A 24,995-nucleotide genomic window follows, 5' to 3' on the forward strand; every position below is an offset into this window, starting at 1 on the left:
CACCATGCTTTATCTAATCAGCTGTTCTGTCTCCTCACCATGCTTTATCTAATCAGCTGTTCTGTCTCCTCACCATGCTTTATCTAATCAGCTGTTCTGTCTCCTCACCATGCTTTATCTAATCAGCTGTTCTGTCTCCTCACCATGCTTTATCTAATCAGCTGTTCTGTCTCCTCACCATGCTTTATCTAATCAGCTGTTCTGTCTCCTCACCATGCTTTATCTAATCAGCTGTTCTGTCTCCTCACCATGCTTTATCTAATCAGCTGTTCTGTCTCCTCACCATGCTTTATCTAATCAGCTGTTCTGTCTCCTCACCATGCTTTATCTAATCAGCTGTTCTGTCTCCTCACCATGCTTTATCTAATCAGCCGTTCTGTCTCCTCACCATGCTTTATCTAATCAGCCGTTCTGTCTCCTCACCATGCTTTATCTAATCAGCTGTTCTGTCTCTGTCTCCTCACCATGCTTTATCTAATCAGATGTTCTGTCTCTGTCTCCTCACCATGCTGTATCTAATCAGCCGTTCTGTCTCCTCACCATGCTTTATCTAATCAGCCGTTCTGTCTCCTCACCATGCTTTATCTAATCAGCTGTTCTGTCTCTGTCTCCTCACCATGCTTTATCTAATCAGATGTTCTGTCTCTGTCTCCTCACCATGCTGTATCTAATCAGCCGTTCTGTCTCCTCACCATGCTTTATCTAATCAGCTGTTCTGTCTCCTCACCATGCTTTATCTAATCAGCTGTTCTGTCTCCTCACCATGCTGTATCTAATCAGCTGTTCTGTCTCCTCACCATGCTTTATCTAATCAGCTGTTCTGTCTCCTCACCATGCTTTATCTAATCAGCTGTTCTGTCTCTGTCTCCTCACCATGCTTTATCTAATCAGCCGTTCTGTCTCCTCACCATGCTTTATCTAATCAGATGTTCTGTCTCTGTCTCCTCACCATGCTTTATCTAATCAGCTGTTCTGTCTCCTCACCATGCTTTATCTAATCAGCTGTTCTGTCTCTGTCTCCTCACCATGCTTTATCTAATCAGCTGTTCTGTCTCTGTCTCCTCACCATGCTTTATCTAATCAGCTGTTCTGTCTCCTCACCATGCTTTATCTAATCAGCTGTTCTGTCTCCTCACCATGCTTTATCTAATCAGCTGTTCTGTCTCCTCACCATGCTTTATCTAATCAGCTGTTCTGTCTCCTCACCATGCTTTATCTAATCAGCTGTTCTGTCTCCTCACCATGCTTTATCTAATCAGCTGTTCTGTCTCCTCACCATGCTTTATCTAATCAGCTGTTCTGTCTCCTCACCATGCTGTATCTAATCAGCTGTTCTGTCTCTGTCTCCTCACCATGCTTTATCTAATCAGCTGTTCTGTCTCCTCACCATGCTTTATCTAATCAGCTGTTCTGTCTCCTCACCATGCTTTATCTAATCAGCTGTTCTGTCTCCTCACCATGCTTTATCTAATCAGCTGTTCTGTCTCCTCACCATGCTGTATCTAATCAGCTGTTCTGTCTCCTCACCATGCTTTATCTAATCAGCTGTTCTGTCTCCTCACCATGCTTTATCTAATCAGCTGTTCTGTCTCCTCACCATGCTTTATCTAATCAGCTGTTCTGTCTCCTCACCATGCTTTATCTAATCAGCTGTTCTGTCTCCTCACCATGCTTTATCTAATCAGCCGTTCTGTCTCCTCACCATGCTTTATCTAATCAGCCGTTCTCTCCTCACCATGCTTTATCTAATCAGCCGTTCTGTCTCCTCACCATGCTTTATCTAATCAGCTGTTCTGTCTCTGTCTCCTCACCATGCTTTATCTAATCAGCTGTTCTGTCTCTGTCTCCTCACCATGCTTTATCTAATCAGATGTTCTGTCTCCTCACCATGCTGTATCTAATCAGCCGTTCTGTCTCCTCACCATGCTTTATCTAATCAGCTGTTCTGTCTCCTCACATGCTTTATCTAATCAGCTGTTCTGTCTCCTCACCATGCTGTATCTAATCAGCTGTTCTGTCTCCTCACCATGCTTTATCTAATCAGCTGTTCTGTCTCCTCACCATGCTTTATCTAATCAGCTGTTCTGTCTCCTCACCATGCTTTATCTAATCAGCCGTTCTGTCTCCTCACCATGCTTTATCTAATCAGCCGTTCTGTCTCCTCACCATGCTTTATCTAATCAGCCGTTCTGTCTCCTCACCATGCTTTATCTAATCAGATGTTCTGTCTCTGTCTCCTCACCATGCTTTATCTAATCAGCTGTTCTGTCTCCTCACCATGCTTTATCTAATCAGCTGTTCTGTCTCCTCACCATGCTTTATCTAATCAGCTGTTCTGTCTCTGTCTCCTCACCATGCTTTATCTAATCAGCTGTTCTGTCTCTGTCTCCTCTCCATGCTTTATCTAATCAGCTGTTCTGTCTCCTCACCATGCTTTATCTAATCAGCTGTTCTGTCTCCTCACCATGCTTTATCTAATCAGCTGTTCTGTCTCCTCACCATGCTTTATCTAATCAGCTGTTCTGTCTCCTCACCATGCTTTATCTAATCAGCTGTTCTGTCTCCTCACCATGCTTTATCTAATCAGCTGTTCTGTCTCCTCACCATGCTTTATCTAATCAGCTGTTCTGTCTCCTCACCATGCTTTATCTAATCAGCTGTTCTGTCTCCTCACCATGCTTTATCTAATCAGCTTTTCTGTCTCCTCACCATGCTTTATCTAATCAGCCGTTCTGTCTCCTCACCATGCTTTATCTAATCAGCCGTTCTGTCTCCTCACCATGCTTTATCTAATCAGCTGTTCTGTCTCTGTCTCCTCACCATGCTTTATCTAATCAGATGTTCTGTCTCTGTCTCCTCACCATGCTGTATCTAATCAGCCGTTCTGTCTCCTCACCATGCTTTATCTAATCAGCTGTTCTGTCTCCTCACCATGCTTTATCTAATCAGCTGTTCTGTCTCCTCACCATGCTGTATCTAATCAGCTGTTCTGTCTCCTCACCATGCTTTATCTAATCAGCTGTTCTGTCTCCTCACCATGCTTTATCTAATCAGCTGTTCTGTCTCTGTCTCCTCACCATGCTTTATCTAATCAGCCGTTCTGTCTCCTCACCATGCTTTATCTAATCAGATTCTGTCTCTGTCTCCTCACCATGCTTTATCTAATCAGCTGTTCTGTCTCCTCACCATGCTTTATCTAATCAGCTGTTCTGTCTCTGTCTCCTCACCATGCTTTATCTAATCAGCTGTTCTGTCTCCTCACCATGCTTTATCTAATCAGCTGTTCTGTCTCCTCACCATGCTTTATCTAATCAGCTGTTCTGTCTCCTCACCATGCTTTATCTAATCAGCTGTTCTGTCTCCTCACCATGCTTTATCTAATCAGCTGTTCTGTCTCCTCACCATGCTTTATCTAATCAGCTGTTCTGTCTCCTCACCATGCTTTATCTAATCAGCTGTTCTGTCTCCTCACCATGCTGTATCTAATCAGCTGCTGTTCTGTCTCCTCACCATGCTTTATCTAATCAGCTGTTCTGTCTCCTCACCATGCTTTATCTAATCAGCTGTTCTGTCTCCTCACCATGCTTTATCTAATCAGCTGTTCTGTCTCCTCACCATGCTTTATCTAATCAGCTGTTCTGTCTCCTCACCATGCTGTATCTAATCAGCTGTTCTGTCTCCTCACCATGCTTTATCTAATCAGCTGTTCTGTCTCCTCACCATGCTTTATCTAATCAGCTGTTCTGTCTCCTCACCATGCTTTATCTAATCAGCTGTTCTGTCTCCTCACCATGCTTTATCTAATCAGCTGTTCTGTCTCCTCACCATGCTTTATCTAATCAGCTGTTCTGTCTCCTCACCATGCTTTATCTAATCAGCAGTTCTGTCTCCTCACCATGCTTTATCTAATCAGCCGTTCTGTCTCCTCACCATGCTTTATCTAATCAGCTGTTCTGTCTCTGTCTCCTCACCATGCTTTATCTAATCAGATGTTCTGTCTCCTCACCATGCTTTATCTAATCAGCTGTTCTGTCTCCTCACCATGCTTTATCTAATCAGCTGTTCTGTCTCCTCACCATGCTTTATCTAATCAGCTGTTCTGTCTCCTCACCATGCTTTATCTAATCAGCCGTTCTGTCTCCTCACCATGCTTTATCTAATCAGCCGTTCTGTCTAATCACCATGCTTTATCTAATCAGCTGTTCTGTCTCTGTCTCCTCACCATGCTTTATCTAATCAGCTGTTCTGTCTCCTCACCATGCTTTATCTAATCAGTCTCCTCACCATGTTCTGTGTTCTGTCTCCTCACCATGCTGTATCTAATCAGCCGTTCTGTCTCCTCACCATGCTTTATCTAATCAGCTGTTCTGTCTCCTCACCATGCTTTATCTAATCAGCTGTTCTGTCTCTGTCTCCTCTCCATGCTTTATCTAATCAGCTGTTCTGTCTCCTCACCATGCTTTATCTAATCAGCTGTTCTGTCTCCTCACCATGCTTTATCTAATCAGCTGTTCTGTCTCCTCACCATGCTTTATCTAATCAGCTGTTCTGTCTCCTCACCATGCTTTATCTAATCAGCTGTTCTGTCTCCTCACCATGCTGTATCTAATCAGCTGTTCTGTCTCTGTCTCCTCACCATGCTTTATCTAATCAGCTGTTCTGTCTCTGTCTCCTCACCATGCTTTATCTAATCAGCTTTTCTGTCTCTGTCTCCTCACCATGCTTTATCTAATCAGCTGTTCTGTCTCTGTCTCCTCACCATGCTTTATCTAATCAGTTGTTCTGTCTCCTCACCATGCTTTATTTAATCAGCTGTTCTGTCTCTGTCTCCTCACCATGCTTTATCTAATCAGCTGTTCTTCTCTCCAGGTACCTGGATGACCTGTATGAAGGAGTTTACATTCAACAGACCCTGGAGACTGTGCTGCTGAATGAGGATGGAAAACAGCTCCTGGTAAAACAACATTTACATTTTCAAGTCAGTTAAGAATAAATTTGTATTTTCAAAGACGGTTAACTGCCTTGTTCAGGGGCAGAACGACAGATTTGTTTTACCTCGTCAGCTCGGGAGATTCGATCTTGCAACCTTTCGGTTACTAGTCCCACGCTGTAACCACCTGCCTACCCCCTCTAACCACTAGGCTACCCTGCCGCCCCAATCTCTTGTAATTACTTAGATTTTGTTAACCAGTGTGAGGCCCCCTGTATGTCCTGGGGGTATGTGAGGGTCCTACGATGTGTTGTTTGTCTCCTTGTTAACCAGTGTGCGTAGCTCTATGATCAACTTATATACATTTAGGAGAATCGTCCTTGTATGTTTGGCAATGTCCTGAAGGTATGTTAGAGTCCTACGATGTGTTGTTTGTCTCCTTGTTAACCAGTGTGAGGTCCTGTATGTCCTGAAGGTATGTGAGAGTCCTACGATGTGTTGTTTGTCTCCTTGTTAACCAGTGTGAGGCGCTGTATCTCTATGGCGTCATGCTGTTGGTTATTGACCAGAAGATGGAGGGGGAGGTCAGAGAGAGGATGCTGGTGTCCTACTATAGATACAGGTGAGACCTTTGCTGCTGTTTTGGGGGGAAAATGGCTTCTACATCCTTTATACAATTCAAACCTTTTAAGAATCAATCCTCTTTGTTATTTTGTCAGGGACCCTTTAATGCTGCCAGTAATACTATCTGTAATACTATGATAATATCTATACTACTAGCTATAATACTAGCTATAATACTGTAATACTATCTGTAATACTATGATAATATCTATACTACTAGCTATAATACTGTAATACTAGCTATAATACTATAATACTAGCTATAATACTGTAATACTAGCTAAAATACTGTAATACCAGCTATAATACTATAATACTAGCTATAATACTGTAATACTAGCTATAATACTGTAATACTATCTATAATACTGTAATACCAGCTATAATACTATAATACTAGCTATAATACTGTAATATTAGCTATAATACTGCAATACTATCTATAATACTGTAATACTGGCTATAATACTATAATACTAGCTATAATACTGTAATACTAGCTATAATACTGTAATACTATCTATAATACTGTAATACCAGCTATAATACTATAATACTAGCTATAATACTGTAATACTAGCTATAATACTGTAATACTATCTATAATACTGTAATACTATCTATAATACTGTAATACTATCTTTAATACTGTAATACTATCTAGAATACTATAATACTATCTATACTACTATCTATAATGCTATACTACTATCTATGATACTCTCTATAATACTGTAATACTATCTAGAATACTATAATACTATCTATACTACTATCTATAATGCTATACTACTATCTATGATACTCTCTATAATACTGTTATACTATCTATGATACTATAATACACTCTATAATACTGTAATACTACTATCTGTAATACTATCTATAATACTAAAATACTCTCTATAATACTGTAATACTACTATCTGTAATACTATCTATGATACTATAATACTCTATAATACTGTAATACTATCTATAATACTGTAATACACTCTATAATACTATAATACACTCTATAATACTGTAATACTATCTATAATACTGTAATACTATCTATGATACTATAATACACTCTATAATACTGTAATACTATCTATAATACTGTAATACTATCTATAATACTGTAATACTACTATCTATACTACTATCTATAATGCTATACTACTATCTAATACTATAATACTGTAATACTATCTATAATACTGTTATACTATCTATGATACTATAATACACTCTATAATACTGTAATACTATCTATAATACTGTAATACTATCTATAATACTGTAATACTATCTATACTACTATCTATAATACTATAATACTTTACTACTATCTATAATACTATCTATAATACTATAATACTGTAATACTATCTATAATACTGTAATACTACTATATATAATACTATGATACTCTCTATACTACTATAATACTCTCTATAATACTGTAATACTATCTATAATACTATAATACTATCTATAATACTGTAATACTACTATCTATACTACTATCTATAATACTAAAATACTCTCTATAATACTGTAATACTACTATCTGTAATACTATCTATAATACTATGATACTATCTATGATACTATAATACACTCTATAATACTGTAATACTAATGCAATACACTCTATAATACTATAATACACTCTATAATACTGTAATACTATCTATGATACTATAATACACTCTATAATACTGTAATACTATCTATAATACTGTAATACAATCTATAATACTATAATACTGTAATACTACTATCTATAATACTATGATACTCTCTATACTACTATAATACTGTAATACTATCTATAATACTATAATACTATCTATAATACTGTAATACAATCTATAATACTATAATACTGTAATACTACTATCTATAATACTATGATACTCTCTATACTACTATAATACTGTAATACTATCTATAATACTATAATACTATCTATAATACTGTAATACTACTATCTATACTACTATCTATAATACTAAAATACTCTCTAATACTGTAATACTACTATCTGTAATACTATCTATAATACTATGATACTATCTATGATACTATAATACACTCTATAATACTGTAATACTATCTATAATACTGCAATACACTCTATAATACTATAATACACTCTATATACTGTAATACTATCTATGATACTATAATACACTCTATAATACTGTAATACTATCTATAATACTGTAATACTATCTATAATACTGTAATACTACTATCTATACTACTATCTATAATGCTATACTACTATCTATGATACTCTCTATAATACTGTAATACTATCTATAATACTGGTATACTATCTATGATAATATAATACACTCTATAATACTGTAATACTATCTATAATACTGTTATACTATCTATGATACTATAATACACTATGATACTATAATACACTCTATAATACTGTAATACTATCTATAATACTGTAATACTATCTATAATACTGTAATACTACTATCTATACTACTATCTATAATGCTATACTACTATCTATGATACTCTCTATAATACTGTAATACTATCTATAATACTGTAATACTATCTATACTACTGTCTATAATACTATCAATACTACTATCTATAATACTATAATACTTTACTACTATCTATAATACTATCTATACTACTGTAATACAATCTATAATACTATAATACTGTAATACTATATATAATACTGTAATACTACTATCTATAATACTATGATACTCTCTATACTACTATAATACTCTCTATAATACTGTAATGCCATCTATAATACTATCTATAATACTATAATACTATAATACTCTCTAATACTGTAATACTATCTATAATGCTATACTACTATCTATACTACTATCTATAATACTAAAATACTCTATAATACTGTAATACTATCTATAATGCTATACTACTATCTATACTACTATCTACAATACTGTAATACTATCTATAATACTGTAATACTACTATCTATACTACTATCTGCTATACTACTACTACTCTCTATAATACTGTAATACTGTAATACTATCTACTGTAATACTATAATACTGTAATACTATCTATAATACTGTAATACTACTATCTATACTACTATCTATAATGCTATACTACTATCTATGATACTCTCTATAATACTGTAATACTATCTATAATACTGTAATACTATCTATACTACTGTCTAATACTATCAATACTACTATCTATAATACTATAATTCTTTACTACTATCTATAATACTATCTATACTACTGTAATACAATCTATAATACTATAATACTGTAATACTATCTATAATACTGTAATACTACTATCTATAATACTATGGTACTCTCTATACTACTATAATACTCTCTATAAGACTGTAATACTATCTATAATACTATCTATAATACTATAATACTATAATACTCTCTAATACTGTAATACTATCTATAATGCTATACTACTATCTATACTACTCTCTATAATACTGTAATACTCTATAATACTGTAATACTCTATAATACTGTAATACTATCTATAGTGCTATACTACTATCTATACTACTATCTACAATACTGTACTACTATCTACAATACTGTACTAATATCTATAATACTATAATACTCTCTATAATACTGTAATACTATCTATGATGCTATACTACTATCTCTATTACTATAATACTAGGACAGTGAGAGAGCGCTGACAGACATGGAAGCTCTGCTTCTGTCTCCTAAGCAATTTTGCACAAACATTTCACAACACACAATAACATCTGCTAAATATGTTTCTGTGACCAATAACATTTAGATTTGGGTTTGAAAACATTTCACCGGCTGAAATCTGATGCATATGAAAGAAAGAAAAACAAACATTTATATATATATCTATAATACTATAATAATATAATAATATAATACCATCTATAATACTATAATAATATAATACTATACTAATACAATACTATCTATAATACTATAATAATATAATACTATACTAATACAATACTATACTAATATCTATAATAATATAATACTATACTACTATCTATAATACTATACTACTATCTATAATACTATACTACTATCTAGAATACTATACTAATATAATACTATACTAATATAATACTAATATAATACTATCTATAATTTTTATGAAAGAAAAACAAACATTTATGTATATCTATAATATAATACTATCTATAATACTATAATGATATAATACTATAATGATATAATACTATACTAATACTACTATCTATAATACTGTAGTACTATCTATAATTTGAATGAAAGAAAAACCAACATTTGATTGGAGCGTGTTACTACCTATACATGTCCTGTTTGTGTGTCCAGTGCTGCCCGCTCCTCAGCGGACTCTAACCTGGATGACATCTGTAAGCTGCTGCGGAGTACTGGCTACTCCAGCCAATCAGGGGCCAAGCGGCCAGCTAACTACCCCGAGAGCTACTTCCAGAGAGTACCTATCAGTTCTACCTTCATCAGCATGGTGATCGGGAGGCTGCGCTCTGATGACATCTATAACCAGGTAAGACTCAATGGGATAGATTCCTTGATTTTTAATTATTAAACCATTTTGTTTTCTTACCTTTTTAAAAGGAGTTACTCGTGTCATACTAACCCACTGTTCTCCTAGTTAGTAATGTAAACACCCCATTGGCTCCTTTTAGGTGGTTAGTAACCTAGAACTGAATGACATTTCTTACGCACTCACTCATGCTACAATATTACATTGTCTTGAATGTTTTATTCAATCTATTTGTATGTTATGATCATGAAATCGTCTGATTCTCAGATCCATGTTTCGTCCTGTGTCTCTAAAGCTGTCCTGTGTCTCTAAAGCTGTCCTGTGTTTCTAAAGCTGTCCTGTGTCTCTAAAGCTGTCCTGTGTCTCTAAAGCTGTCCTGTGTCTCCTAAAGCTGTCCTGTGTCTCTAAAGCTGTCCTGTGTCTCTAAAGCTGTCCTGTGTCTCTAAAGCTGTCCTGTGTCTCTAAAGCTGTCCTGTGTCTCTAAAGCTGTCCTGTGTCTCCTAAAGCTGTCCTGTGTCTCCTAAAGCTGTCCTGTGTCTCCTAAAGCTGTCCTGTGTCTCCTAAAGCTGTCCTGTGTCTCCAAAGCTGTCCTGTGTCTCTAAAGCTGTCCTGTGTCTCTAAAGCTGTCCTGTGTCTCCTAAAGCTGTCCTGTGTCTCTAAAGCTGTCCTGTGTCTCTAAAGCTGTCCTATGTCTCTAAAGCTGTCCTGTGTCTCTAAAGCTGTCCTGTGTCTCTAAAGCTGTCCTGTGTCTCTAAAGCTGTCCTATGTCTCTAAAGCTGTCCTGTGTCTCTAAAGCTGTCCTGTGTCTCTAAAGCTGTCCTGTGTCTCTAAAGCTGTCCTGTGTGTCTAAAGCTGTCCTGTGTGTCTAAAGCTGTCCTGTGTCTCTAAAGCTGTCCTGTGTCTCTAAAGCTGTCCTGTGTCTCTAAAGCTGTCCTGTGTCTCCTAAAGCTGTCCTGTGTCTCCTAAAGCTGTCCTGTGTCTCCTAAAGCTGTCCTGTGTCTCCTAAAGCTGTCATGTGTCTCCTAAAGCTGTCATGTGTCTCCTAAAGCTGTCATGTGTCTCCTAAAGCTGTCCTGTGTCTCCTAAAGCTGTCCTGTGTCTCCTAAAGCTGTCCTGTGTCTCCTAAAGCTGTCCTGTGTCTCCTAAAGCTGTCCCGTGTCTCCTAAAGCTGTCCCGTGTCTCCTAAAGCTGTCCCGTGTCTCCTAAAGCTGTCCCGTGTCTCCTAAAGCTGTCCCGTGTCTCTAAAGCTGTCCCGTGTCTCTAAAGCTGTCCCGTGTCTCTAAAGCTGTCCCGTGTCTCTAAAGCTGTCCCGTGTCTCTAAAGCTGTCCCGTGTCTCTAAAGCTGTCCCGTTTCTCTAAAGCTGTCCCGTTTCTCTAAAGCTGTCCCGTGTCTCTAAAGCTGTCCCGTGTCTCTAAAGCTGTCCCGTGTCTCTAAAGCTGTCCTGTGTCTCTAAAGCTGTCCTGTGTCTCTAAAGCTGTCCTGTGTCTCTAAAGCTGTCCTGTGTGTCGAAAGCTGTCCTGTGTCTCTAAAGCTGTCCTGTGTCTCTAAAGCTGTCCTGTGTCTCCTAAAGCTGTCCTGTGTCTCCTAAAGCTGTCCTGTGTCTCCTAAAGCTGTTCTGTGTCTCCTAAAGCTGTCCTGTGTCTCCTAAAGCTGTCATGTGTCTCCTAAAGCTGTCATGTGTCTCCTAAAGCTGTCCTGTGTCTCCTAAAGCTGTCCCGTGTCTCCTAAAGCTGTCCTGTGTCTCCTGTCCTGTGTCTCCTAAAAAGCTGTCCCGTGTCTCCTAAAGCTGTCCCGTGTCTAAAGCTGTCCCGTGTCTCTAAAGCTGTCCTGTGTCTCTAAAGCTGTCCTGTGTCTCTAAAGCTGTCCTGTGTAAAGCTGTCCTAAAGCTGCTGTCCTGTGTCTCTAAAGCTGCTGTAAAGCTGTCCGTGTCTCCTAAAGCTGTCCCGTGTCTCCTAAAGCTGTCCCGTGTCTCCTAAAGCTGTCTGTCCCGTGTCTCCTAAAGCTGTCCCGTGTCTCCTAAAGCTGTCCCGTGTCTCCTAAAGCTGTCCCGTGTCTCCTAAAGCTGTCCCGTGTCTCCTAAAGCTGTCCCGTGTCTCCTAAAGCTGTCCCGTGTCTCCTAAAGCTGTCCCGTGTCTCCTAAAGCTGTCCCGTGTCTCCTAAAGCTGTCCCGTGTCTCCTAAAGCTGTCCCGTGTCTCCTAAAGCTGTCCCGTGTCTCCTAAAGCTGTCCCGTGTCTCCTAAAGCTGTCCCGTGTCTCCTAAAGCTGTCCCGTGTCTCCTAAAGCTGTCCCGTGTCTCTAAAGCTGTCCCGTGTCTCCTAAAGCTGTCCCGTGTCTCCTAAAGCTGTCCCGTGTCTCCTAAAGCTGTCCCGTGTCTCCTAAAGCTGTCCCGTGTCTCCTAAAGCTGTCCCGTGTCTCCTAAAGCTGTCCCGTGTGTCTAAAGCTGTCCCGTGTCTCCTAAAGCTGTCCCGTGTCTCCTAAAGCTGTCCCGTGTCTCCTAAAGCTGTCCCGTGTGTCTAAAGCTGTCCCGTGTGTCTAAAGCTGTCCCGTGTCTCTAAAGCTGTCCCGTGTCTCCTAAAGCTGTCCCGTGTCTCCTAAAGCTGTCCCGTGTCTCCTAAAGCTGTCCCGTGTCTCCTAAAGCTGTCCTGTGTCTCCCCCAGGTGTCTGCGTACCCTCTGCCTGAGCACCGCAGCACAGCGTTGGCTAACCAGGCTGCCATGCTGTATGTCTGTCTCTACTTCATTCCCTCCATACTTCAGACTCAACAGGCCAAGATGAGGGAGATAGTGGACAAGTACTTCCCTGATAACTGGGTGAGAGACTGTCTCTAAACTCTACTTCCCTGATAACTGGGTGAGAGACAGTATCTAAACTCTACTTCCCTGATAACTGGGTGAGAGACTGTATCTAACTCTACTTCCCTGATAACTGGGTGAGAGACTGTATCTAAACTCTACTTCCCTGATAACTGGGTGAGAGACTGTATCTAAACTCTACTTCCCTGATAACTGGGTGAGAGACTGTATCTAAACTCTACTTCCCTGATAACTGGGTGAGAGACTGTATCTAAACTCTACTTCCCTGATAACTGGGTGAGAGACTGTATCTAAACTCTACTTCCCTGATAACTGGGTGAGAGACTGTATCTAAACTCTACTTCCCTGATAACTGGGGTGAGAGACTGTATCTAAACTCTACTTCCCTGATAACTGGGGTGAGAGACTGTATCTAAACTCTACCTGATAACTGGGGTGAGGGACTCATCTAAACTCCCCTGATAACTGGGTGAGAGACTGTATCTAAACTCTACTTCCCTGAATACTAGGAAAAACATTCAGAGTACTTGTTGATCTTGATGCGGTATATTTCCCCGGGCCTCCAGCCGTTACGCTGGTTTCAAGTATTGACAATTTCTCCCGCTGCAGGTCATCAGTGTCTACATGGGAATCACTGTGAATCTGGTGGAGGCCTGGGAACCGTATAAAGCTGCCAAGATCGCCCTCAACTACACCCTGGACTCAGCCAATATCAGAGAGCAGGTACGACTCAGCCAATATCAGAGAGCAGGTACGACTCAGCCAATATCAGAGAGCAGGTACGACTCAGCCAATATCAGAGAGCAGGTACGACTCAGCCAATATCAGAGAGCAGGTACGACTCAGCCAATATCAGAGAGCAGGTACGACTCAGCCAATATCAGAGAGCAGGTACGACTCAGCCAATATCAGAGAGCAGGTACGACTCAGCCAATATCAGAGAGCAGGTACGACTCAGCCAATATCAGAGAGCAGGTACGACTCAGCCAATATCAGAGAGCAGGTACGACTCAGCCAATATCAGAGAGCAGGTACGACTCAGCCAATATCAGAGAGCAGGTACGACTCAGCCAATATCAGAGAGCAGGTACGACTCAGCCAATATCAGAGAGCAGGTACGACTCAGCCAATATCAGAGAGCAGGTACGACTCAGCCAATATCAGAGAGCAGGTACGACTCAGCCAATATCAGAGAGCAGGTACGACTCAGCCAATATCAGAGAGCAGGTACGACTCAGCCAATATCAGAGAGCAGGTACGACTCAGCCAATATCAGAGAGCAGGTACGACTCAGCCAATATCAGAGAGCAGGTACGACTCAGCCAAAATCAGAGAGCAGGCACGACTCAGCCAATATCAAAGAGCAGGCACGACTCAGCCAATATCAGAGAGCAGGCACGACTCAGCCAATATCAGAGAGCAGGTACGACTCAGCCAATATCAGAGAGCAGGTACGACTCGGCCAATATCAGAGAGCAGGTACGACTCGGCCAATATCAGAGAGCAGGCACGACTCGGCCAATATCAGAGAGCAGGCACGACTCAGCCAATATCAGAGAGCAGGCACGACTCAGCCAATATCAGAGAGCAGGCACGACTCAGCCAATATCAGAGAGCAGGTACGACTCAGCCAATATCAGAGAGCAGGTACGACTCAGCCAATATCAGAGAGCAGGTACGACTCAGCCAATATCAGAGAGCAGGTACGACTCAGCCAATATCAGAGAGCAGGTACGACTCAGCCAATATCAGAGAGCAGGTACGACTCAGCCAATATCAGAGAGCAGGTACGACTCAGCCAATATCAGAGAGCAGGTACGACTCAGCCATTATCAGAGAGCAGGTACGACTCAGCCAATATCAGAGAGCAGGTACGACTCAGCCAATATCAGAGAGCAGGTACGACTCAGCCAATATCAGAGAGCAGGTACCTATAACCAACCGTACGTCAACCCTCCTCTAGGCCAGTCGTTATTCAGTCAGCATGGAGGGCCTGAGGCCACAGATCCAGCAGCTGCTGAAGGAAGGGTTCCTGAGGGAGGAGATCGTCCTGGATAATGTCCCGAAGCTGCTCAACTGTCTCCGGGACTGTAACGTTTCCATACGCTGGCTGATGCTACACACTGCAGACTCGGGTAGGGCCTCTCTGTTGACGTCTAGGTCCCTGCATCAAATGGGCTTACAACTGATTTATGGAAGCATCCATAAAGGCCTTATGAAGGGTTCATGAAGCATCCATAAAGGCCTTATAAAGGGTTCATGAAGCATCCATAAAGGGTTCAGGAAGCATCCATAAAGGGTTCATGAAGCATCCATAAAGGGTTCATGAAGCATCCATAAAGGGTTCATGAAGCATCCATAAAGGCCTTATAAAGGGTTCATGAAGCATCCGTAAAGGGTTCATGAAGCATCCATAAAGGGTTCAGGAAGCATCCATAAAGGCCTTATGAAGGGTTCAGGAAGCATCTATAAAGGCCTTATGAAGGGTTCATGAAGCATCCATAAAGACATTAGAAAGGGTTCAGGAAGCATCCATAAAGGCATTAGAAAGGGTTCAGGAAGCATCCATAAAGGCATTAGAAAGGGTTCAGGAAGCATCCATAAAGGCATTAGAAAGGGTTCAAGAAGCATCCATAAAGGCATTAGAAAGGGTTCAGGAAGCATCCATAAAGGCATTAGAAAGGGTTCAGGAAGCATCCATAAAGGCATTAGAAAGGGTTCAGGAAGCATCCAGAAAGGCATTAGAAAGGGTTCAGGAAGCATCCAGAAAGGGTTCATGAAGCATCCATAAAGGCCTTATGAAGGGTTCATGAAGCCTTTTAATTTAGTTTGTTTAAAGTGGGAATGAGAACTAGTATCAAAACGATGCAGGGCAGAACCTCCAGTAGCATCATATCAGACAGAACCTCCAGTAGCATCATATCAGACAGAACCTCCAGTAGAATCATATCAGACAGAACCTCCAGCAGCATCGTACCAGACAGAACCTCCAGTAGAATCATATCAGACAGAACCTCCAGCAGCATCATATCAGACAGAACCTCCAGTAGCATCATATCAGACAGAACCTCCAGTAGCATCGTACCAGACAGAACCTTGGGTGTGATCGTGTCAGGCTGAACCTCGGGTATGATCGTGTCAGGCTGAACCTCGGGTATGATCGTGTCAGGCTGAACCTCGGGTATGATCGTGTCAGACTGCACCTCGGGTATGATCGTGTCAGACTGCACCTCGGGTATGATCGTGTCAGGCTGCACCTCTGGTATGATCGTGTCAGACTGAACCTCGGGTATGATCGTGTCAGGCTGCACTGTGTCACGCCGGGTGGTGCTGTGTCAAGCCAGGCGCTCCTATGTCACGCCAGGAGCTCCTATATCACGCCAGGTGCTCCTATATCACGCCAGGTGCTCCTATATCACGCCAGGTGCTCCTATATCACGCCAGGTGCTCCTATATCACGTCAGGCGGCGCTGTGTCACACCAGGTGCTCATATCACGCCAGGTGCTCCTATATCACGCCAGGTGCTCCTATATCACGCCAAGCGGCGCTGTGTCACGCCAGGTGCTCCTCAAATCAAATCAAATGTATTTTATATAGCCCTTCGTACATCGGCTGATATCTCAAAGTGCTGTACATAAACCCAGCCTAAAACCCCAAACAGCAAGCAATGCAGGTGTAGAAGCACTCCTGTATCACGCCAGGTGCTCCTATATCCCGCCAGGTGCTCCTATATCACGCCAGGCGATACTATATCACGCCAGGTGCTCCTATATCTAGCCAGGTGCTCCTATATCACGCCAGGCGGTACTATATCACGCCAGGCGGCGCTGTGTCACGCCAGGCGGTACTATATCACGCCAGGCGGCGCTGTGTCACGCCAGGTGCTCATATCACGCCAGGTGCGCCTATATCACGCCAGGTGCTCCTATATCACGCCAGGCGGCGCTGTGTCACGCCAGGTGCTCCTGTATCACGCCAGGTGCTCCTATATCACGCCAGGTGCTTCTATATCACGCCAGGTGCTCCTATATCTAGCCAGGTGCTCCTATATCACGCCAGGCGGCGCTGTGTCACGCCAGGTGCTCCTATATCACGCCAGGTGCTCCTGTATCACGCCAGGTGCTCCTGTATCACGCCAGGTGCTCCTGTATCACGCCAGGTGCTCCTATATCACGCCAGGCGCTCCTGTGTCACGCCAGGCGGTACTATATCACGCCAGGCGGTACTATATCACGCCAGGTGCTCCTATATCACGCCAGGTGCTCCTATATCTAGCCAGGTGCTCCTATATCACGCCAGGCGGTACTATATCACGCCAGGCGGCGCTGTGTCACGCCAGGTGCTCCTATATCACGCCAGGTGCTCCTGTATCACGCCAGGTGCTCCTGTATCACGCCAGGTGCTCCTGTATCACGCCAGGTGCTCCTATATCACGCCAGGTGCTCCTATATCACGCCAGGCGGTACTATATCACGCCAGGCGCTCCTGTGTCACGCCAGGCGGTACTATATCACGCCAGGCGGTACTATATCACGCCAGGTGCTCCTATATCACGCCAGGTGCTCCTATATCACGCCAGGCGGCGCTGTGTCACGCCAGGCGGTACTATATTCCTAAACTGTGATGTCTTTTCGTCTCTCAGCCTATGATCCCAACAACAAGCGTCTGCGCCAGATCAAAGACCAGGTGATCAACGACTCCAAGTACAACCCCAAGATCCTGTTCCAGGTTCTCCTAGACACCGCCCAGTTTGAGTTCACCCTCAAAGAGGTGGGTCTGAACCGTATCATATATGATTTGATGCCAAGTCAAGTTGTAATTACACAATTAAAAAAACAAACACGTGTCGGGTCTCTGAATATAAATGTTGAATTCACCATCTGTGCCCCCCCCCCTGACGTGTCGGGTCTCTGAATATAAATGTTGAATTCACCATCTGTGTCCCCCCCCCCTGATGTGTCGGGTCTCTGATTATAAATGGTGAATTCACCATCTGTGTCCCCCCCCCCTGATGTGTCGGGTCTCTGATTATAAATGGTGAATTCACCATCTGTGTCCCCCCCCCCTGATGTGTCGGGTCTCTGATTATAAATGGTGAATTCACCACCTGTGTCCCCCCCCCCTGACGTGTCGGGTCTCTGAATATAAATGTTGAATTCACCATCTGTGTCCCCCCCCCCCCTGACGTGTCGGGTCTCTGAATATAAATGGTGAATTCACCACCTGTGTCCCCCCCCCTGACGTGTCGGGTCTCTGATTATAAATGTTGAATTCACCACCTGTGTCCCCCCCCCCTGACGTGTCGGGTCTCTGAATATAAATGTTGAATTCACCACCTGTGTCCCCCCCCCCTGACGTGTCGGGTCTCTGATTATAAATGTTGAATTCACCACCTGTGTCCCCCCCCCCTGACGTGTCGGGTCTCTGAATATAATTGGTGAATTCACCACCTGTGTCCCCCCCCCCTGACGTGTGGGGTCTCTGATTATAAATGTTGAATTCACCACCTGTGTCCCCCCCCCCCTGACGTGTCGGGTCTCTGATTATAAATGTTGAATTCACCATCTGTGTCCCCCCCCCTGACGTGTCGGGTCTCTGATTATAAATGGTGAATTCACCATCTGTGTCCCCCCCCTGACGTGTCGGGTCTCTGAATATAAATGGTGAATTCACCACCTGTGCCCCCCCCCCTGACGTGTCGGGTCTCTGATTATAAATGTTGAATTCACCACCTGTGTCCCCCCCCCCCTGACGTGTCGGGTCTCTGAATATAAATGTTGAATTCACCACCTGTGTCCCCCCCCCCCTGACGTGTCGGGTCTCTGAATATAAATGGTGAATTCACCATCTGTGTCCCCCCCCTGACGTGTCGGGTCTCTGAATATAAATGATGAATTCACCACCTGTGTCCCCCCCCCCCCCCCTGACGTGTCGGGTCTCTGAATATAAATGGTGAATTCACCACCTGTGTCCCCCCCCCCCTGACGTGTCGGGTCTCTGAATATAAATGATGAATTCACCACCTGTGTCCCCCCCCCTGACGTGTCGGGTCTCTGAATATAAATGATGAATTCACCATCTGTGTCCCCCCCCCCCCCTGATGTGTCGGGTCTCTGAATATAATTGGTGAATTCACCATCTGTGTGTCCCCCCCCCCCCCCCCCCTGACGTGTCGGGTCTCTGAATATAAATGATGAATTCACCACCTGTGTCCCCCCCCCCCCGACGTGTCGAGTCTCTGAATATAAATGGTGCCCCCCAATGTTTATTTTCCCCCTCAGATGTTCAAGAAGATGCTGTCAGAGAAGCAGCTGAAATGGGAGAGTTATCGAACTGAGGGATCTGAGAGGATGACCGAGCTGGCTGAGGTCTTCTCTGGGGTCAAGCCTCTAACCAGAGTGGAGAAGAATGGTGAGATGGATGATAGCGGAACTAGCTACGACATCAAAACACACATAATTACCACAGCTGGTAGTTCGACATCAAAACGCACATAATTACCACAGCTGGTAGTTCGACATTAAAACACACATAGTTACCACAGCTGGTAGTTCGACATTAAAACACACATAATTACCACAGCTGGTAGTTCGACATTAAAACACACATAATTACCACAGCTGGTAGTTCGACATTAAAACACACGTAATTACCACAGCTGGTAGTTCGACATTAAAACACACGTAATTACCACAGCTGGTTGTTCGACATTAAAACACACATAATCACCACAGCTGGTAGTTCGACATTAAAACACACATAATTACCACAGCTGGTAGTTCAACATTAAAACACACATAATTACCACAGCTGGTAGTTCGACATTAAAACACACATAATTACCACAGCTGGTAGTTCGACATCAAAACACACATAATTACCACAGCTGGTAGTTCGACATCAAAACACACATAATTACCACAGCTGGTAGTTCGACATTAAAACACACATAATTACCACAGCTGGTAGTTCGACATTACAACACACATAGTTACCACAGCTGGTTGTTCGACATCAAAACACATAATTACCACAGCTGGTAGTTCGACATTAAAACACACATAATTACCACAGCTGGTAGTTCCCAATCTGGACTCCGTACTCTTATTGTGACTTCTGGTTGGAGTCGATCACTGAAACTGTTGATATGTGTGAGGTATACTGTACACTGACTGGACAAAGCATTAGGAACACCTGCTCTTTCCATGACATCGACTCACCAGGTGAAAGCTATGATCCCTTATTGATGTCACTTGTTAAATCCACTTCAATCAGTGTAGATGAAGAGGAGGAGACGGATGAAATAAAAAACATTTTAAGCCTTGAGACAATTGAGACATGGATTGTGTATGTCTGCTGTTCAGAGGGTGAATGGGCAAGGCAAAATATTTAAGTGCCTTTGAACGGGGTATGGTAGTATGTGCCAGACGCCCCGGTTTGTGTCAAGAACTGCAACGCTGCTGGGTTTTTCACATTCAACTGTTTCCTGTGTGTATCAAGACTGGTCCACCACCCACACTGTACCATACTTATTCCTGTTGCGGGCTCACTGTACCATACTTATTCCTGTTGCGGGCTCACTGTACCATACTTATTCCTGTTGCAGGCTCACTGTACCATACTTATTCCTGTTGCGGGCTCACTGTACCATGCCTATTCCTGTTGCGGGCTCACTGTCCCATACTTATTCCTGTTGCGGGCTCACTGTCCCATACTTATTCCTGTTGATGGCTCACTGTACCGTGCTTATTCCTGTTGATGGATCACTGTACCATACTTATTCCTGTTGATGGCTCACTGTACCATACTTATTCCTGTTGCGGGCTCACTGTATAATACTTATTCCTGTTGCAGGCTCACTGTACAATACTTATTCCTGTTGCGGGCTCACTGTCCCGTACTTATTCCTGTTGCGGGCTCACTGTACCGTACTTATTCTTGTTGATGGCTCACTGTACCATACTTATTCCTGTTGATGGCTCACTGTACCATACTTATTCCTGTTGATGGCTCACTGTACCATACCTATTCCTGTTGCAATAGTGAAAGCTGATCTCACTATGCCATACTTCCATTCTAAACGCGTTAGATGTTGATGTGTGTTGTTGACGCGGTTGTTGTTGTGTTGGACAGAGAACCTGCAAGCATGGTTCAGGGAGATCTCGAAGCAGATCGAGTCTCTGAACTACGAGGACTCCACCGCGGCAGGCAGGAAGACCGTTCAGCTGATACAGGCCCTCGTAGAGGTGAGGCTGGGAAATGCACCGCAAACAACAACGACTAGAACGTGAACAAGAGTACAGTTATTTTATCTCTGGGTTACACTCTTAGTGACCGTTACATGGTAACACTCTTAGTGACCGCTACATGGTAACACTCTTAGTGACCGTTACATGGTAACACTCTTAGTGACCGTTACATGGTAACACTCTTAGTGACCGTTACATGGTAACACTCTTAGTGACGTTACATGATCATTATATTTCCTGTCCTCTCCTTACCTATAGACCCTGACTTCCTGTCCTATATTTACCTATAGACCCTGACTTCCTGTCCTATATTTACCAATAAACCCTGACTTCCTCTCCTATATTTACCTATAAACCCTGAATTCCTGTCCTCTCCTTACCTATGAACCCTGACTTCCTGTCCTCTCTTTACCTATGAACCCTGACTTCCTGTCCTCTCTTTAACAATAAACCCTGACTTCCTCTCCTTACCAATAAACCCTGACTTCCTGTCCTCTCCTTACCAATAAACCCTGACTTCCTGTCCTCTCCTTACCTATAAACCCTGACTTCCTGTCCTCTCCTTATCTATGAACCCTGACTTCCTGTCCTCTCCGTACCTATGAACCCTGACTTCCTGTCCTCTCCTTACCAATGAACCCTGACTTCCTGTCCTCTCCGTACCTATGAACCCTGACTTCCTGTCCTCTCCTTACCAATGAACCCTGACTTCCTGTCCTCTCCTTACCAATGAACCCTGACTTCCTGTCCTCTCCTTATCTATGAACCCTGACTTCCTGTCCTTTCCTTACCAATAAACCCTGACTTCCTGTCCTCTCCTTATCTATGAACCCTGACTTCCTGTCCTCTCCTTACCTATGAACCCTGACTTCCTGTCCTCTCCTTGCCTATGAACCCTGACTTCCTGTCCTCTCCTTACCTATGAACCCTGACTTCCTGTCCTCTTTTTACCTGTATACCCTGACTTCCTGTCCTCTCCTTATCTATGAACCCTGACTTCCTTTCCTCTCCTTACCAATGAACCCTGACTTCCTGTCCTCTCCTTACCTATGAACCCTGACTTCCTGTCCTCTTTTTACCTGTATACCCTGACTTCATGTCCTCTCCTTACTTATAAACCCTGACTTCCTGTCCTCTCCTTACCTATGAACCCTGACTTCCTGTCCTCTCCTTATCTATGAACCCTGACTTCCTGTCCTCTCCTTACCTATGAACCCTGACTTCCTGTCCTCTCCTTACCTATGAACCCTGACTTCCTGTCCTCTCCTTACCTATGAACCCTGACTTCCTGTCCTCTCCTTATCTATGAACCCTGACTTCCTGTCCTCTCCGTACCTATGAACCCTGACTTCCTGTCCTCTCCTTACCTATGAACCCTGACTTCCTGTCCTCTCCTTACCTATAAACCCTGACTTCCTGTCCTCTCCTTACCTATGAACCCTGACTTCCTGTCCTCTCCTTACCTGTGCTCAGGTTCAAGAGTTCCACCAGTTGGAGTCCAACCTGCAGGTGTGTCAGTTCCTGGCTGACACCAGGAAGTTCCTTCACCAGATGATCAGGACTATCAACATCAAGGAGGAGGTCCTGATCACCATGCAGATAGTAGGAGACCTGTCCTACGCATGGCAGATCATAGACAGGTAGGGGTTATAAATGGCTTATGTATGGGTTATGAATGGGTTATGAATGGGTTATGAATGGTCCTGATCACCATGCAGATAGTAGGAGACCTGTCCTATGCATGGCAGATCATAGACAGGTAGGGGTTATAAATGGCTTATGTATGGGTTATGAATGGGTTATGAATGGTCCTGATCACCATGCAGATAGGAGACCTGTCCTATGCATGGCAGATCATAGACAGGTAGGGGTTATAAATGGCTTATGTATGGGTTATGAATGGGTTATGAATGGGTTATGAATGGTCCTGATCACCATGCAGATAGGAGACCTGTCCTATGCATGGCAGATCATAGACAGGTAGGGGTTATAAATGGCTTATGTATGGGTTATGAATGGTCCTGATCACCATGCAGATAGTAGGAGACCTGTCCTACGCATGGCAGATCATAGACAGGTAGGGGTTATAAATGGCTTATGTATGGGTTATGAATGGGTTATGAATGGGTTATGAATGGTCCTGATCACCATGCAGATAGGAGACCTGTCCTATGCATGGCAGATCATAGACAGGTAGGGGTTATAAATGGCTTATGTATGGGTTATGAATGGGTTATGAATGGGTTATGAATGGTCCTGATCACCATGCAGATAGTAGGAGACCTGTCCTACGCATGGCAGATCATAGACAGGTAGGGGTTATAAATGGCTTATGTATGGGTTATGAATGGGTTATGAATGGGTTATGAATGGTCCTGATCACCATGCAGATAGGAGACCTGTCCTATGCATGGCAGATCATAGACAGGTAGGGGTTATAAATGGCTTATGAATGGGTTATGAATGGGTTATGAATGGTCCTGATCACCATGCAGATAGGAGACCTGTCCTATGCATGGCAGATCATAGACAGGTAGGGGTTATAAATGGCTTATGTATGGGTTATGAATGGGTTATGAATGGGTTATGAATGGTCCTGATCACCATGCAGATAGTAGGAGACCTGTCCTAAGCATGGCAGACCATAGACAGGTAGGGGTTATAAATGGCTTATGTATGGGTTATGAATGGGTTATGAATGGTCCTGATCACCATGCAGATAGGAGACCTGTCCTATGCATGACAGATCATAGACAGGTAGGGGTTATGAATGGGTTATGAATGGTCCTGATCACCATGCAGATAGGAGACCTGTCCTATGCATGGCAGATCATAGACAGGTAGGGGTTATGAATGGGTTATGAATGGGTTATGAATGGGTTATGAATGGGTTATGAATGGTCCTGATCACCATGCAGATAGGAGACCTGTCCTATGCATGGCAGATCATAGACAGGTAGGGGTTATAAATGGCTTATGAATGGGTTATGAATGGGTTATGAATGGTCCTGATCACCATGCAGATAGGAGACCTGTCCTATGCATGGCAGATCATAGACAGGTAGGGGTTATAAATGGCTTATGTATGGGTTATGAATGGGTTATGAATGGGTTATGAATGGTCCTGATCACCATGCAGATAGTAGGAGACCTGTCCTATGCATGGCAGATCATAGACAGGTAGGGGTTATGAATGGGTTATGAATGGTCCTGATCACCATGCAGATAGGAGACCTGTCCTATGCATGGCAGACCATAGACAGGTAGGGGTTATGAATGGGTTATGAATGGTCCTGATCACCATGCAGATAGGAGACCTGTCCTATGCATGGCAGATCATAGACATATATACATTTGCCATTTTGATTTTTTTTTTCTCTGGTTGTTTTCCCAGCTTCACGTCCATCATGCAGGAGAGTATCAGAGTGAACCCATCCATGGTGACCAAACTACGAGCAACCTTCCTAAAGGTCAACCGTTCACTACTCAGACAAACAGTACATTTCGTAGAGTGCACAGGTTCATCCTCTAAACAAGGAAAAAGGGGTATTTCCTGTTTGAAAACATGCGGTCTCTAACGCGTGTCGTTATGGATCTATGTTTCCAGTTGGCGTCTGCGTTGGACCTGCCTCTGCTGCGTATCAACCAGGCCAACAGTCCAGATCTGCTCAGTGTTTCTCAGTTCTACTCCGGGGAACTGGTGACCTACGTCAGAAAGGTATGGTCCCGGAGCACCTAGTCTCTACTCTCTACCCCCAGCCCCCTAGTCTCTACTCTCTACCCCCAGCCCCCTAGTCTCTACTCTCTACCCCCAGCCCCCTAGTCT

At 43.0% G+C, this 24,995-nt stretch overlaps 1 protein-coding gene across 1 annotated transcript in view; it reads left to right on the top strand.

Moving 5' to 3' along the window:
* Positions 1-24,995, top strand: part of LOC139394443 (WASH complex subunit 5) — a 76,583-nt gene that overhangs the window by 18,436 nt on the left and 33,152 nt on the right. The window contains exons 4-15 of the mRNA XM_071142510.1: positions 4,870-4,954; positions 5,452-5,552; positions 9,913-10,105; positions 12,764-12,916; positions 13,529-13,642; positions 14,883-15,054; positions 17,563-17,690; positions 19,202-19,331; positions 21,054-21,166; positions 22,643-22,809; positions 24,564-24,639; positions 24,777-24,887. Coding sequence (XP_070998611.1) covers positions 4,870-4,954; positions 5,452-5,552; positions 9,913-10,105; positions 12,764-12,916; positions 13,529-13,642; positions 14,883-15,054; positions 17,563-17,690; positions 19,202-19,331; positions 21,054-21,166; positions 22,643-22,809; positions 24,564-24,639; positions 24,777-24,887 — 1,543 coding nt within the window. The remainder of the gene's footprint in view (positions 1-4,869; positions 4,955-5,451; positions 5,553-9,912; positions 10,106-12,763; positions 12,917-13,528; positions 13,643-14,882; positions 15,055-17,562; positions 17,691-19,201; positions 19,332-21,053; positions 21,167-22,642; positions 22,810-24,563; positions 24,640-24,776; positions 24,888-24,995) is intronic.

The sequence above is a fragment of the Oncorhynchus clarkii genome, unplaced genomic scaffold, assembly GCF_045791955.1.
Source record: "Oncorhynchus clarkii lewisi isolate Uvic-CL-2024 unplaced genomic scaffold, UVic_Ocla_1.0 unplaced_contig_3046_pilon_pilon, whole genome shotgun sequence".
In the NCBI taxonomy this organism is placed as follows: domain Eukaryota; kingdom Metazoa; phylum Chordata; class Actinopteri; order Salmoniformes; family Salmonidae; genus Oncorhynchus; species Oncorhynchus clarkii.